Genomic DNA, 15236 nt, shown 5'->3' on the forward strand with positions numbered 1-15236 from the left:
GTTACGAGGGATTGAACTCAGGGGCACTTGGCTACTGAGTCACATCCCCACCCCTATTTTGAATTATTTTAAATATTTATTTTTTAGTTTTAGATGGACACAATATCTTTATTTTACATTTATGTGGTTCTGAAGACCAAACCTAGTGCCTCGTGCATGCTAGGTGAGCACTGTACTACTGAGCCCCAGCCCCAGCCCCTTATTTTGTATTTTATTTAGAAACAGGGTCTCATTGAGTTGCTTAGCACCTCACCCTTCCTGAGGCTATTTTTGAACTCGTGATCCTCCTGTCTCAGCCCCTAGAGCCACTGGGATTACAGGCATGTGCCACCATGCCTGGAATCTGTAGCATCTTGTCTACAATGCATGGCATACAAAACAAAATTTTCTAATATTCTAATAAGCATAAAAAACTGATCTATAATCAAAGTTCAAATAGTCAACAGAAGCAGATCGTAAGATGATCCAAATATCAATGTTAGCAAAACCTTCAAAATAGCTTTGATTAATATGTTAAGGAAAAGAGGGGAAATAATGGATATGTAGAAAAAAAGATGAATTATCTGAATAGAAATTAAGAATCAAATATGTATTCTACAAGAGCTGAATACAAAATCTGTGATTAATGACTTAGTGCATGAAATTTTTAAAAAGAGTGTTAAGTAGGTTTAACAGCAGACTCAACAAACCATAATTCAAGATTGGCAAACTGAAGTTCAGTACTATAGAAAACACCCAAACTGAAGCACGCTGAAAGAAAAAAAGAAATGAAGCATTAAATTTTAAGAACAGACAGGAGCATAAGAGATAGATAAAATACAATTGAAAGATCTAAAATGTGTATGTACAAATACTCTTCAACTTTGAGTGGGCTTGTATCCTAATAAACCTATAATAAGTTAAAAATATTGCAAATTGAAAATGCATAATATAGCTAACTTATGGAACACCACAGTTCATTGTAGGGTAGCAGTCATTTACTCTTATGATCACATGACTGACAGGGAGCTGTGACCTCCTGGTGCTGCCCAACTTCACAGAAGAATATCATATCATATATATCACTAGCACTGGAAAAGTTTAGAATTCAAAGTACAGTTTCTACTGAATGCATATTGCTATGACACCATAATAAATTGTTAAGTGGATCAGCATTTTAATTGACAGTTGGGAACTTCTGTTCCTGGCATCTATGAAGGAAAGAAGAAAAAGAGAATGGTACAAAAGCAGTACTTAAAGGAGTAATGCTTAAGTTTTTTTCATATCTGAAGAAATGCATTACTTCATAGATCCTGGAAGCTCCATGAGCCAGTGGAGAATAAATTAAAAGAAAACTACGTCAAGATACATAATGACCAGATTGCTGTTATTAAGTATAAGGAAAAAGAAATCTTAAAAGCAGCTAATGAACAAAGACATATTCATGGGGAAAACAGTAAGAATGATGGATGATGCCTCATAAAAATGATGGAGGCCAGAGGACAATAGAATGAAACTTGTTTTTTTTTTTTTTAAGAGTGAGAGAGAGAGTGAGAGAAAGAGAGAGAATTTTTTAATATTTATTTTTTAGTTCTCAGCAGACACAACATCTTTGTTTGTATGTGGTGCTGAGGATCGAACCCGGGCCGCACGCATGCCAGGCGAGTGCGCTACCGCTTGAGCCACATCCCCAGCCCTAGAATGAAACTTTTTAATTAAGAAAAGACAAGACTACATTGGTATAGTTAGGTAACTAGCAAAAATGTGTTTTGAAAAAAGATGAGATGCCTACTTCTGGCTATGATAACAATAACATTACCAGACTTAATCTCAACCACAAATATATGTAATAATAGTAAAAAGAAATAACTGTTTTCAGATATTGAACAGTAGGCAGTACAGTACATCTATCCCAGAGAAAGAAACAAAAGAAGTGTAACCCTAGCAGTCTCTTACAGGTGCTTTGCAATTGCTGTACAGGAAGGGGAGAACCAAGGCCAAGTAAAACAGAAGGCAAGGACTGGAGTTTGGAGAAGAAACTACAGTTTTCAAGGAAGCAGTTTGGAGTGAGAAAGTTATTCTAAGAAATAACAGGAGAAATCTTCATTGGATCCCTTGCGGTTTTGGCTGAATAGTAACCTGTGCACATAGAGTGAAAAATCCATAAGGTCATGAAAAAATATAGGAACTTCCAGTGTTCAGAAGCTGAGTACAATCACCAGAACTCACACAAGGCAGAGAGATATTAAAATTCCATCCTGTAAGACCAAGCTGAACTCCCGAATTATTCACTAGAGGCACCAGAAGAATGTGGCTAATCATGGCTCTAAAGTAGCAATAGAACTGACCTAACGTAATTCTAGATACAAGATGATTCCAGTCTCTGCATAAAAGTGGCCTGTGTATGTTTCTATGTGTGTGTGTGTGTATCCATATGATGATCTCCATAGATTCAGAGAAAGCATTTAGAAGCATTGAACATTTCATGAAAATAACCTACAAAGCAAAAATTAAAATTTTTCAAGTTAATCAAAGGTATCTATGAAAAGCTTAAAGTTAATATTTTAATGGAAAGACTGTTTTACCCCTGTGATCAGGGAAAAGACAAATATATCTGCTCTCACCACTCTAGTTCAACATCCTATAGAGCCCACTAGTGTAGGAAAGCAAGTAAAATAAATTTTTAAAAAAGCTAATAGAAATGGAAGGAAAGAATTAAAATTTATTTTTTCTTTATTTTTGTAAATACAACATGATCTATGTTGAAAATGTTTCAAAAATTATAGTTAGATACCTCCACCACACGCAACACATACACACACACACACACACACACACACACACACACACACACTAGTACTAATGGTTTAGCAAAGTCACAGGATGGAGATCACTATGAAAAATCAATTCCGTTTCTCTATATGAATAATGAACATTTAGAACTGGAAATAATTAAGAATAGCGTCACAAGATGGAAATATTTTATAGTAAATAAAATATATAAATAAAATATTTATAAACAAAATATTACCAAGAGAAATTAGAAAAGACTCAAATGAAGAACAATTTATGGTTCAGTGGACTCGATATTGTTAAAATGTGTAAGTCTCAGAAAATGTATCTATAGTAGCTCTTCTCCACTAGGCTTCTTAATTAGAATTAAGCCCTAATCTTCAACAGCATTCACTATAGATGACTTAACATTTCTTCTATGAATGCAGAATAGTACCAGTTATGTACCAATCTTGAGGGAAATGATAAAATGGTTATTAATTATTTTCTGTAAGTCATTCTGAAAAATGCTCAATTCCTCTTTCAAAGAAGCTTAACTGAGAAATACTGATATTTCACCATGAAAATGCCAGCTGATTTCTCTGTAGATATTATAAGCTGATTTTAAGATTTATATAAAATTTCAAAGGGCCTAACATAACTAAGACTTATCGTGAATCTTAAGAAGAATAAAGTTGGAGGACTTTGTGCTGCCCAGTTTCTATGCTTACTATAAAACTTTAACAATTATTATAGTGAAATATTGGCATTAGCTTAAGTAAAATGATCAATGTAACAGAATAGATAGTCTCAGAACAGTCCCAAATGCATGTGGTAACTCTTCAACAAAGGTGCCATATAATTCAATCAGTGGGAAAAAGTATTTTCAATAGAAGTGATCCAGGAAACTAGTATTTGAATTGAAAAGAAAATTAATCTCAACATCTGCCCTATGCTATAAATTGAGATGGAGTATAGAGCTAAATGTGAAAATTAATACAATAAGTCTACTAAAAAAATGGAATAGAACCTCTTCATGATTTTGAGGTAAGCAAAGATTTCTTAGGTAAATCACAAACAGCATTGGCCATAAGAAAAAAGTTGATAGGTTGTATTTCATCAAATTAACTAATTGCTGTGGGTACTTGTGTGGATATTTCCACTTAAAGACTTTATCTGTATGCTGGGCACAATGGTGCATGCCTATAATCCTGGTGCTTGGGAGGCTGAGTCAAGAGGATCGAAAATTCAAAGCCAGCCTCAGCAACTTAGTGAGCCCCTAAGAAACTCAGTGAGGTCCTAGAAAAGGGCTACGGATATGCCTCAGTGTTAAATGTCCCTGAGTTTAATCCTCAGTACCAAAAAAGCCAAAAACAAAAAACTTTATCTGTAAATGGGAATAATTCAAATGCCTATCAATAGAAAACTGAATAAACAAATTGTGATTTATATGTAGCCCTCTGCAGGAAGAGGAGACAGATTATGAATATATGTAACAACATGAATGAATGAATTTCGAAAACATTAGTTGAGAAAAGAAGCCAGGCACAAAAGATATCATTACTAGGATTTCTTTTTTAGCAAGGGGTGGGTAACTAGGGATTGAACCTAGGGATTGAACCTAGGGGCGCTAAACCACTGAGCCACATCCCCAGTCCTTTTTTTGTTTAGAGATAGGGTCTCACTAAGTTGGCCTTGCTGAAGCTGACTTTGAGCCTGCAATTCTCCTGCCCCAGCCTCCTAAGCCACTGGTATTGCCACTGGTATTACCACTGTATTACCACTGGTGTTACCATGCGCCACTGTGCCTGACAGGATTTTTGAAAAAAATAAATGTTTTTGTATACATTTAAGGTATATAACCTGATGTTATGGGATATATATATGGACAGTAAAAAGTTACTGGAGTAAAGCAAATCAACATATCCCTAACCTCACATAGTTACTCATTTCTCTATATGTTATAAGAACCAGCTAAAAATTTACTCATTTATCATGAATCTCATATACAATACAAATTTATGACCTATATCCTCAAGATGTACATTAGACTATGTTCATTCTACAAATCTATTATTTTGTATCCTATGACTCATATCTCCCATTTCCTTATCATCCCCTCATCTCTCCATCCTTGATAAATACTATTTTGTTCTCAATTTTGATATATTTGAATTTTCTTTTTTTTTTAAATCTTCACATGCAAGTGAGATCATGTAATATTTTTCTTTTTGTGCCTGTCTTACTTACATGGTATATCATCATCCAATATTATTCATATTGTGGCAAACAGAAAGATCTTGGTTTATTTGGGGACTGCCTATTCTGTTGTATTATATACCATAGTTTCTTTATTTGTTCATCTATTGATGACCACTTAGTTTGTTTCCATATCTTGGCTATTATGAATAATGCTCCAGTGAACATGGTAGTGCAGATAGTTTTAGGAGGTGGTGATTTTCACTTTCTTTGGGTACATGCCCAGAAGAAGTCTGTCGAATTCCTTGTATATGACATTGATGAACAGACAAAACTAATCTGTGGGTCTCTAAGATAGGAAAGATGTTTTCTCAATGTATAGGTAGGTCTATTGCTGTGAAAAGAGCATGAGGAACTCTTGGGTTTGTAAAACTTTTCTCAATCTGAATTGCAATTTCATAGTTTTAAAATACATATAAGGCATTGAGTTGTACACAAGATTTGCACATTTACTGTCTGTAATTACCCTTCAGTAAAATCATCCATAGCAACAAGTGTTTTCAAAAGGATTTCTTGTGTTTCTTGAAAAGTGACTGAGAATAAGAAAATGAAAAAAACTGGGAAAAATCTCAGAACCAGCTTTTTATGTCCTCTGACTCTTTCATCCTGAGTATATATTTCCAGCTCTCTTTTACTTCATGACAAATTAGATACAGATTATTTTCCTTCACTTTTTCTTTGTTTTTCTTTTTGCTTATTTCTTATTAAGGAAAAGAAAACAAATTTATTTATTTATTTATTTATTTTTACTGAGAGGCCACCATTTTATTATAGGCTCTACTCATGTCTTCGAGTAATATCTCATCTTTCCCATGGTATTTCAATTATCTTTGGGCTTATTTTACTTTAGCTGTTAGGAAATATGTGTGTATGTGTCTATGTGCACATGTGCATATGGGTATAGAATCGGGATTTGTACATTCTCTTTAACGAGCATATATTTTTACAGATTGTCTAATTGAACTTAAGAATGTTCTTTTTAAAAAGAATTATAATGCTTCCCAAAAAGTGGATTCAGCTGTGGAAGGATCTATTTGAGAAGGTAATTTTAAAGGTGATTTAGGTATAAGGGTGGATTAAAATCTTGCCATGGGATTTTTTTCATCACATGGGAACCGAAGTTCCAGACATGAGTCCCAGATAACACAAACATATACAAGAACTTGATCTTCAGAATGTTATGCATTGAACATCCATTCAACATAAGCAGAAGTCTCATTGCTCTGGGAATGAAATAGCTTCACCCATAGCTAATGGATATTAAGAAAAAGAGAATAAAAGAGCTTCCTTGTTCAATAGAGAAAGAGAAATTATAGGAGCAATCCAACAATCAAGTTCCATGGCCAGGCAGGACTAAGGCAAGGATCCCTAATAAAAGAAGTGTCTATGTAGAGGTAAGGCTAGAGCATTGGGAAATAGAGTCATGACAAGAAGAGTTATTTTACAGCTACTGGTGCATAAGTGAAAGGGTAATGTCACCTCCTCTCTGAATGGTTCTCACTTGTCTTGCTTGATCTATTTTTGTCTGAATTGCTCTTTATTTCACAGTGAAAAAAAAATCTTTGAGTAATTATACGAAGATAAAGTTGGACATACCAGTATTTAAACAAGGGATTTATAAAGAAATTTATAAAGAGAAGGTTGATGTGAGATTAAAAAGCCGCTGAGTAAACACTGGGAAGTAAATAAAAGCATTATAGATATGATTTTTTAAAAGGGGAAGCTGGTGTAAAATCCTCCTCACCTTTCTTTCCATATTATTTCTTTCAAATTTCCTAAGATCATCCACAGGAAGAAAAATTTTTGGTTGGCCACTAGAAGTCATTTATGTAAGATCTTTGATGATCGGGAACCTGGGATCACTGTGGTTGGAGTCCAGTCTAAGTATCTGCTATGAATTCAGCATTCTTTTGTTGCCTGCTCAGTTCTGGGAATTGAGGAAAATTCTTACTCAACATCTTGGCCTTTTGGATTTGACTGATTTTTTATCTTCCCGTCCTCTCCATTCCTTTACCCCAAATCACAGAGCAACCAAAAGATATAGCAGCCATCACAAGGCCTTTATTTGTAGGCAGGATCAAAAGATTAAAGAGTCTTTGGAGTCTGACAGGCTGGATTCAAATCCTAGCCCCATCACGTACAGGATGTATTCAAATTACTTAGCCTCTCTGTCTTTATCTGTAAATTAAGGATTAAATACCTTAGAGGGTTCTTGTAAGAATCATATGAGATAACATTTTCAAAAAAATCTGCCATAGAACTGGGGCTGTAGCTCAGTAGTAAAGCGCTTGCCTCTTATATGTGAGGTCCTGGATTCAATCCCCAACCCTGAGGAAAAAAAGAAAAAAAAAAAAAGAAAGAAAAATCTGACTCATGGTCAGTGCTCAGTAAATGTAAGTAACCTCTGTGGTGTTGCTGGTAGAGGTATTGAGGAGGGCAGTACTTGCTCCAGGCTTTTCACCTCTACTCACTTGCTTCTGAATATTAGGATATAGCACTTGGTATGTGTGTAATTGAAGTACTTAGTAATTGAAAGAAATGAATACTAGTCTCTGTATTTCTTCAAAGGAGTTTGTAAGATCTCTACACATTTATCATAATTGTGTTTGATTTTATTTTAGGCTAAGTAACAGTGTATGTTATCTTTCTTTTTTCAGAAGAGGATGTTATCCCCAAGAGATAAAGTTAGTTATCAGTTGCATACTTACTTTGTGCAGTCTTAAACTATACTTCATTTAGTTTTACCTATGACAAAGAAGTCAGAGTTTCTTTCCTTGCAAATCATGACTTTTTATTTTAGCAAGTCAGCTTTTTAATGAAGTATAACATATGAATATAACTATGAAGCTGAATACCTTTTCCCAACTGGAACATTGTGTGTAAGCAGCATCCAGAGACTATTAGAAAAGTCCTCATATCCCCCAAGGTATGGAAGGGTTTTTAAGCAGGAACATAACATGTCTTCAGGATGGTTATTTATTCCTGTTTTCAAACTTTATACAAATGGAAGTATACAGTACATCTGATTTTATATCTGGCTTTTAGGGCTCAAAATCATATTGTGAGAATCATCCCTTTATTGTAAGTAGCATAAGTTTGTTCATTCTTATTTTAATTGACAAATACAGTCTGTATGTATTTATGGTGTGCAATCTCTCTTGATATATGTATGTATCATGGAATGAATGACTAAATAAATGAAATAATCAATTTAACTTATGCATTACTTTACATACTTATCACTTTTATGGTGAAAAACACCTTAAAGTACTCTCATAACAATTTTCAAGTATTCAGTTTAAGGCTGAATAGTATTCCATACATACCACATTTTCTTTTTTTTTAAATTTTTAATATGTATCTTTCAGTCTTCGGCGGACACAACATCTTTGTTTGTACGTGGTGTTGAGGATTGAACCCGGGCCGCATGCATGCCAGGCAAGCGCGCTACGGCTTTAGCCACATCCCCAGCCCCATACCACATTTTCTTTATGCAGACATTCATAAATGGGCATGTAGGTTGGTTCCGTATCTTAACTATTGTGAATAAAGCTGCAGGAGACTGCAGATATTTCTTTAACATACCAATCTCATTTCCTCTGGATATACACTCAGTAATGGGATTACTGGATAATATGGTAGTTCTGCTTTTTAATTTTTCAGGTATCTCTATTCTGCGTTCTGTAATGGCTATATTAATTTATATTTCTACCCTCAGCATACAAGTATTCCCTGTTCCCACACCCTTGCCAACACTTCTTATCTTTCATCTTTTTTATAGTAGCCATTCTAACAGGTATGAGAATGATATATCGTTGTTTTATTTTGCATTTCTCTGATGATTAATGTAGTTTTTCATATGCCTGTATGTTGTATGTTGTCTTTTGAGAAGTTTTTCTTCAGGTCCTTTGCCCAGTTTTTAATTGGGTTATGTGTTTTCTCCTGATAATGAGTTGTGTTAGTTCCTAACACATGGTAGATACTAACCCCTTGTTGATGTATGTTTTGAAAATATATTACCCCACTCTACAGGTTTTCTCTTCACTCTACTGTGTCCTTTGTTGTGCAGAAGCTTTGTAGTTTGATATAAACCCATTTGTCTATTTTTAGTTTTATTGCCGGGGTTTTTGTGGTCATATAGAAAATATCATTGCCTACATCAGTTATGAATTTGGTTTGGTAGAATTCTGTTGAGGATTTTTTGTATCTACGTTTATGGGTATATGGTTTGCAATTTTCTTTTTTTGCAATGTCCTTGCTTGGCTTTGGTATCAGGATAATGATGACCTTGAAAATGAGTTTTTGGAGTAATCCACCTCTTCTATGTTTTTGTAAAAGTTGGAGAAGGATTGGTGTTTGTTTTTTAAATGTTTGGTTGAGTTCACTGGTAATGCCATTAGTAGAAGGGTTTTGACTGTTAATTTCAGTTTACTCATTATTGGTCTATTCATATTTTTTATATATTCATGATTTATTCTGGGTGTGATATATGTCTGGGAATTCATCTGTTTCTTCAGGGTTATCCAATTTCTTGGTATTTAATTGTGAACAGAAGTTTCTGATGATCCTTTCTATTTATGTAGTATCAGTTATAATGTCTTTTTTCATTTCTGATTTCATTTTTCAGAATCTTCTCTCTTTCTTAATCTAGCTAAAGTTTTGTTGATTTTATCTTTTCAAAAACAAATCTTTGTTTTGTTGATTTTTTTCTGTTGTGTTTCTAGTTTCTATTTCATTCATTTCTGCTCTGATTTTTTATTATTTCCTTCCTCCTGCTCATTTTGGGCTTAGTTTGTTCTTATTTTTCTACTTCCTTGAAGTATATTATTGTTTATTTGTGATCTTTGTTCTTAGTTGATGTAGGCATTTTTTTTTTGCTATAAGCCTCCCTCTTAGAAGTGATTTTTATGCATTCCATAAATGTTGGTATGTTGTATTTCATTTTCATTTCTCTCCAGAGCAAGCCATGTGCTCTTAAAGGCAATGTAAATGCCTGAAATGACAATGCAGAGCATCATTCAGTACATAATGTCATGGTACAAGTAGCATAGTAAATAAGGAGAGAATAGGAGGTAAAGGAGATAATTAAAATAAGGGAATATGACTCTGGTGTATATTTTTGAAGACAGTGAGTTGATATGGTTACCAAAAAGCTGCACAGTGAAAAGTAAAACAAATTTAAAAAGTAGAATCTTAACTCCTACCAAGTTTTGGTTCTTGCTATAGGAATATGTCTAGCTTATTGAATTAACAATCAAATTTCTGCAGAATCACGTCGGTTACACATCCACAATTTTACATAATGCCCTATTAGTAATTGTTGTATTCTGCTACCTTTCCTATCCCCTACTAGGCGTGATTCTGCAATCGGCATTTGGGGTAAAATTTGGGGTTCATAACCCACTTCAATCTAATGTATGAAATATGATATGTCAAGAGCTTTGTAATGTGAACAACCAATAAAAAAATTAATTCAAAATAAATAAATAAATAAATATTAAATAAATAAATTAAAAAAAAACAATCAAATTTCTTACTGGTTTACTCCTCTGTACTTCCCAAAACTTACAAAAAGTTATTGTAACTGGATTGATAAATAATGTGAATTATTTAAGTACTTTGGTATTTGACTTCCAGGTTGTGCAGTTTATATTTACTGACTGTCATGGAGTACATATTATAGATTCATGTAGAAACAGCATGATGTTGCCTGTAGAGCTAGTTGCATACCTATATCCCTAATCTTCCTGTATCCCATGTTTCTCATATTTTAAAGTATTACAATGATGATACTTATTTCATTTCCCTCTTTTCTAACATTCTGTTTATTTTAGTGCAGTCTGTGCCTTAGTTCTAGCATAATTTTGTAAGATACAGCCTCTATTTGATCAGGACTGATTTGAAACTGTTGCTACAGGTATCCAAAAGACACTTTTGTCCTATTGGAGTCGATTAGGACAAAAGTGTCTTTTGGATACCTGTAGCAACAGTTTTGTGAAATATTTGGTCAGTATATGTTTTCTTAGTTTCAAATTCTTGCTTTGTCCTTGAGATCTTTGTTAAAAATTTTTCTCTAGATTTTGCTTCATATTAGGATTACTTAATGAAGAGGGTGAAACTGCCAATTTTTTATCATTGGATGATTGGTTGTTATTACTTGAAATGAATTTTGCAAATACTATCTTAGCCTATAGCTTTTCTGTTTTTTGTTTTGTTTTGTCTTGTTTTGTTTTTAAGCTCTTTGATTTTTCATGTTCAGTTTTTTTGGGTCCCTTAAGCGTCTGTTTTTGCCTGGATGAGGATGTTACACTACAATTTTAAAAAGTATGCTCCAGCAGATTCTTAGAAGAGTTGGCTTCTAAACTACTACTACCTTATTTGCTTGGGCCTAACCTTTCTCTTGGATAATCTTTTTAATCCCCTGATACTCTCTGAAACTATTTTTGCCCAACTATTCTAGTCTAATACAGTGATACAGTATGTTACATCACTTCCTGAGGTAATGGTTTGGTGGAAAAACACAGATTTGAGATTGAGTAGAAATATCAAATAAGTGTGTGGTTTTTTTGTTTTTAATTCTCAAGATGAATCCTAATTTCTTTACATATAAGAAAAAATACTACTAATTCTTGAGGGACTATACTAAATGAAATGGTTTAACATGTGAAAGGCACATCTGGTATAGAGTGATGCCCAAGAAATGGTTAGGTCCTTTCCCTTTTCTTTGGCTTCCAATCTACTGTGCTGTCTCTGTGCATCCACTTCAGTCTCACCTCTTTCTTCACTCTCATTGTCAAAAATCACAGATCGTTTCACATCTTGATCTGTCCCTGAGAGTTCACACTAGGCCTAATCTGACAACTGTTGAACTTTATTGCTCATTAGAGGTGCCTGTCTCAAGTCCTCAGTGGGTTTAATTGAAAGCAAGACATTTAACATGACTGTCTATTATAATGGGACTTTTCTCTTTAAGATTTTTGGTGCTTCCATTGCCTATTTCCCACATGGCCTCTGCTCCTCAACTTAAGGATTTCCATTTGTAGCCTTAATTCATGTAAAATGTAGATCATCAGAAAATATAAACAGAATCATATAGATGAGAGATTTTTATAGTATTTATGTTAAAATAGATCATTATTGTTAATTTTGTTACACATTTTAGACAAATATAAATATCGAAAATATCCAGCTGCACAAAATAATCAAAGTAATAAAACAAAAATCTTTGTTTAATTAGAAAAATTCATAGTAGTACTAAGTGCTGGGAATTACTCAATAAGTGATATTCTCAGAAATATTGTAAACAGCATAAACAGAACATATCATTGAATGTATTACATTTCGCCATTTGTAATTAGATATTTGGGATTCCATTTTCTTTTTACATTCTTTTTCATGTGTAAGCATTTACATTATGAATCACAGTAGCGATAGCCTTCTTCTTCAACTCTGGCAGATTTGAAAAGTAACCCTAAAGGAATCATCCATAATGGGAAGGGGGAGTATGGGAGGAATGGAGGAGCTTTGGATAGGGCAAAGGGGAGGGAGGGGAAGGGAGGGGGTATGGGGGTAGGAAAGACAGTGGAATGAGATAGACATCATTATCCTGGGTACATGTATGAAGACACAAATGATATTACTCTACTTTGTGTACAACCAGATTAATGAAAAATTGTGTTACACTTGTATACTATGAATCAAAATGAATACTGATGTCATTTATAACTAATTCGAACAAATAAATAAAAAAACTAAAAAGGAATTATCCAAAATGTATAAAAAGATGCAAATAAAAAGGTTTATTGTTGTTTTATTTGTGTGTGTGTATAATTTTTTTTTTCATTTAAAAGCTGCTACTTTTGTGAAGGCCCTGGCCCAGGAAAGTCCATGAAAAAAAAACATATAAAAGGGACACTTATTCAGACTCTGAATTTTCATTATCTCTTACTAGACCTCTATAAGTCTATGATTTGTTTATAAGAGAAAAAAAAGGAAAGGAAATGGAAGAACAGAAGGAAAAGAAAGGAACTAGGAAGGAAGGAAGGAACAAGTGAAGGAACCAAGAAGAAACAACTAAATTTCCAGCAATAGAAGAATGGCCAAGTTAATTGTGATAGATTCCCAAGAAGGAATGCTATGGAACAATAAAGGGATAAACTACAGCTACATGTAATACATTCAAAATCTCCACCTTCATAATAATGAATTGAATAAGCTAGTTGCAGAAGGACATACCATAAGATAGTATAGGAAGATTTAAAATGTGTAAAATATTATAGGATATTTTTTCTGTTTATATACTTGTCACAATAGTACTTTTAAAATACGATAAGGTTATCTAATACGATGGTTACCTCCAAGGAGAGGGAGGGAAATAATTAAAGACACTGCATAGGAACTTAGCCCACATTTGTAATGTTTAGTGAATGCATAAGTGTCAATCATATGATTTTCTACATATTTCTGTATGACTGAGTATTTCATAATTTCAAAAAGGAGAATTCACTAATTTAAAAACTCAAACTTTTTAAGGCATATCATTCTGTCTTAAGAAAACAGTCAAATATTAATTTTAAAATCCATTTTTGGAAGAAAATAAGTTCATCCTCTTGATTATTTTGGAGGAATTGTTCTGTATTAAATTATCATTTTTATATGTAAGAAATCATAAAGCAGCAAATACTGATTTCTATATAAATTATAAACTATTGTTAACATTTATTTAAAATTTTTTTTTAGTTGTGGATGGACTGTTTTTTATTTATTTATATGTGGTGCTGAGAATCAAACCCAGTGCCTCACACATACTAGGCAAGTTCTTTGCCTATGAGCTACAACCTAACCCCTACTTTTCAAGATTTTTAAAAAATATTTATTTGTAGTTGTAGTTAGACACAATACCTTTATTTTATCCATTTATTTATTTTTTATGTGGTGCTGAGGAGCGAACCCAGGGCTTCGCATGTGCTAGGCAAGCGCTACCTCTGAGCCACGCACGACCCCAGCCCAAATTTTTTAAAGATTTTATTGGAGGACTTTCTCATATATTCTCTGAGGAATATTATTTCTCAGTTTACTTATGATATTGAGTATTGTTTATGTACTGTCAATTAAAAAAAGAAGAATTTCTTGACCCCCTAGCTGGGCTTTGTGTATTGTAGCTAACTATTATAGCTACTATGACTGATGGGAATGCACCTAGTATTTCTGATGCTGCTGCTGGGTGCTTTAATTACAAGGTTGTGTGCCTGTAAGGATATCATAAAAGGGAAAACCTTATGGAAACTGGGGAATTCCCAATTGAAAAATGAGTGATTTTAATTTTTTTTTTTTTAGTTTCATTTTCATCCATTAACTTTATGGTTTACATTCTTGTATTTCAGGGAAAGGTGGCTCAGACAGCATGTATGTCAGCGTGCAAGCACTTAGCTACATCCTTGATGCAACTTTTGCTGGAAGCTGAAGTAAGGCAGCTCACCTTGGGAGCATTACAACAGTTCAACCTGGATGTCAGAGAATGTGAACGTAAGAGAGTGAAACACCCCTTTGCTTTTTTTTGTCTTACTTGAATATTCGCTTTTGTGAAGGGGAAAAAAAGTTTTGTCTTTAGTGTCCTTGTTCCTGATGGAATCAGACTGTATAGAGAAAAGAAATATTTTATAGGACATTTAGAAATGAGCATATCAACAAGCTAATTTGAATGTCTAAAAATGCCTAGACCTGTATTTAATATGGAAGAGCTGTCTAGTCACAAGGAAGCTTGCAATCTAGAGAGGGATATAAGGCAGAGATGCATTTAATAGACACCATTTAAAACCTGTTAAGTCCAAAGATAGTCAAAAGAATGTAGTTCCCAATCACTTTGCTTTGAAATTTTATTTTGAAACTAAGTACATCTTATGTGCAAACTCTTTTTAGTCTGCAGTACAAATGGTGTATGCATTTATCAGTCAGAAATGTTTTCTGTTTGGAAAATAAAAAACTTTAGAAAGTGATTTTAAAAATGTTTTATTGGGCTGGAGATGTGGCTCAGGTGGTGGCGCGCTTGCCTGGCACGCGTGCGGCCTGGGTTCGATCCTCAGCACCACATACAAACAGGGATGTTGTGTCCACCGAAAACTAAAAAATAAATATTAAGATATTCTCTCTCTCTCTCTCTCTCTCTCTCTCTCTCTCTCTCTCTCTCTCTCTCTCTCTCAAAAAAAATGTTTTATTTTTCTCAGAGG

General features: G+C 33.8%; 1 protein-coding gene across 3 annotated transcripts in view; it reads left to right on the plus strand.

The window, feature by feature from the left end:
- The window catches only part of EXOC6B (exocyst complex component 6B), a 613649-nt gene that overhangs the window by 420871 nt on the left and 177542 nt on the right, over window positions 1-15236 (plus strand). For all 3 annotated transcript variants that reach the window (XM_081265351.1, XM_081265353.1, XM_081265352.1), the window contains one exon: window positions 14394-14535. In XM_081265351.1, coding sequence (XP_081121477.1) covers window positions 14394-14535 — 142 coding nt within the window. The remainder of the gene's footprint in view (window positions 1-14393; window positions 14536-15236) is intronic.

Source organism: Spermophilus citellus, assembly GCF_964194105.1.
Source record: "Spermophilus citellus genome assembly, chromosome: 13".
Taxonomy (NCBI): domain Eukaryota; kingdom Metazoa; phylum Chordata; class Mammalia; order Rodentia; family Sciuridae; genus Spermophilus; species Spermophilus citellus.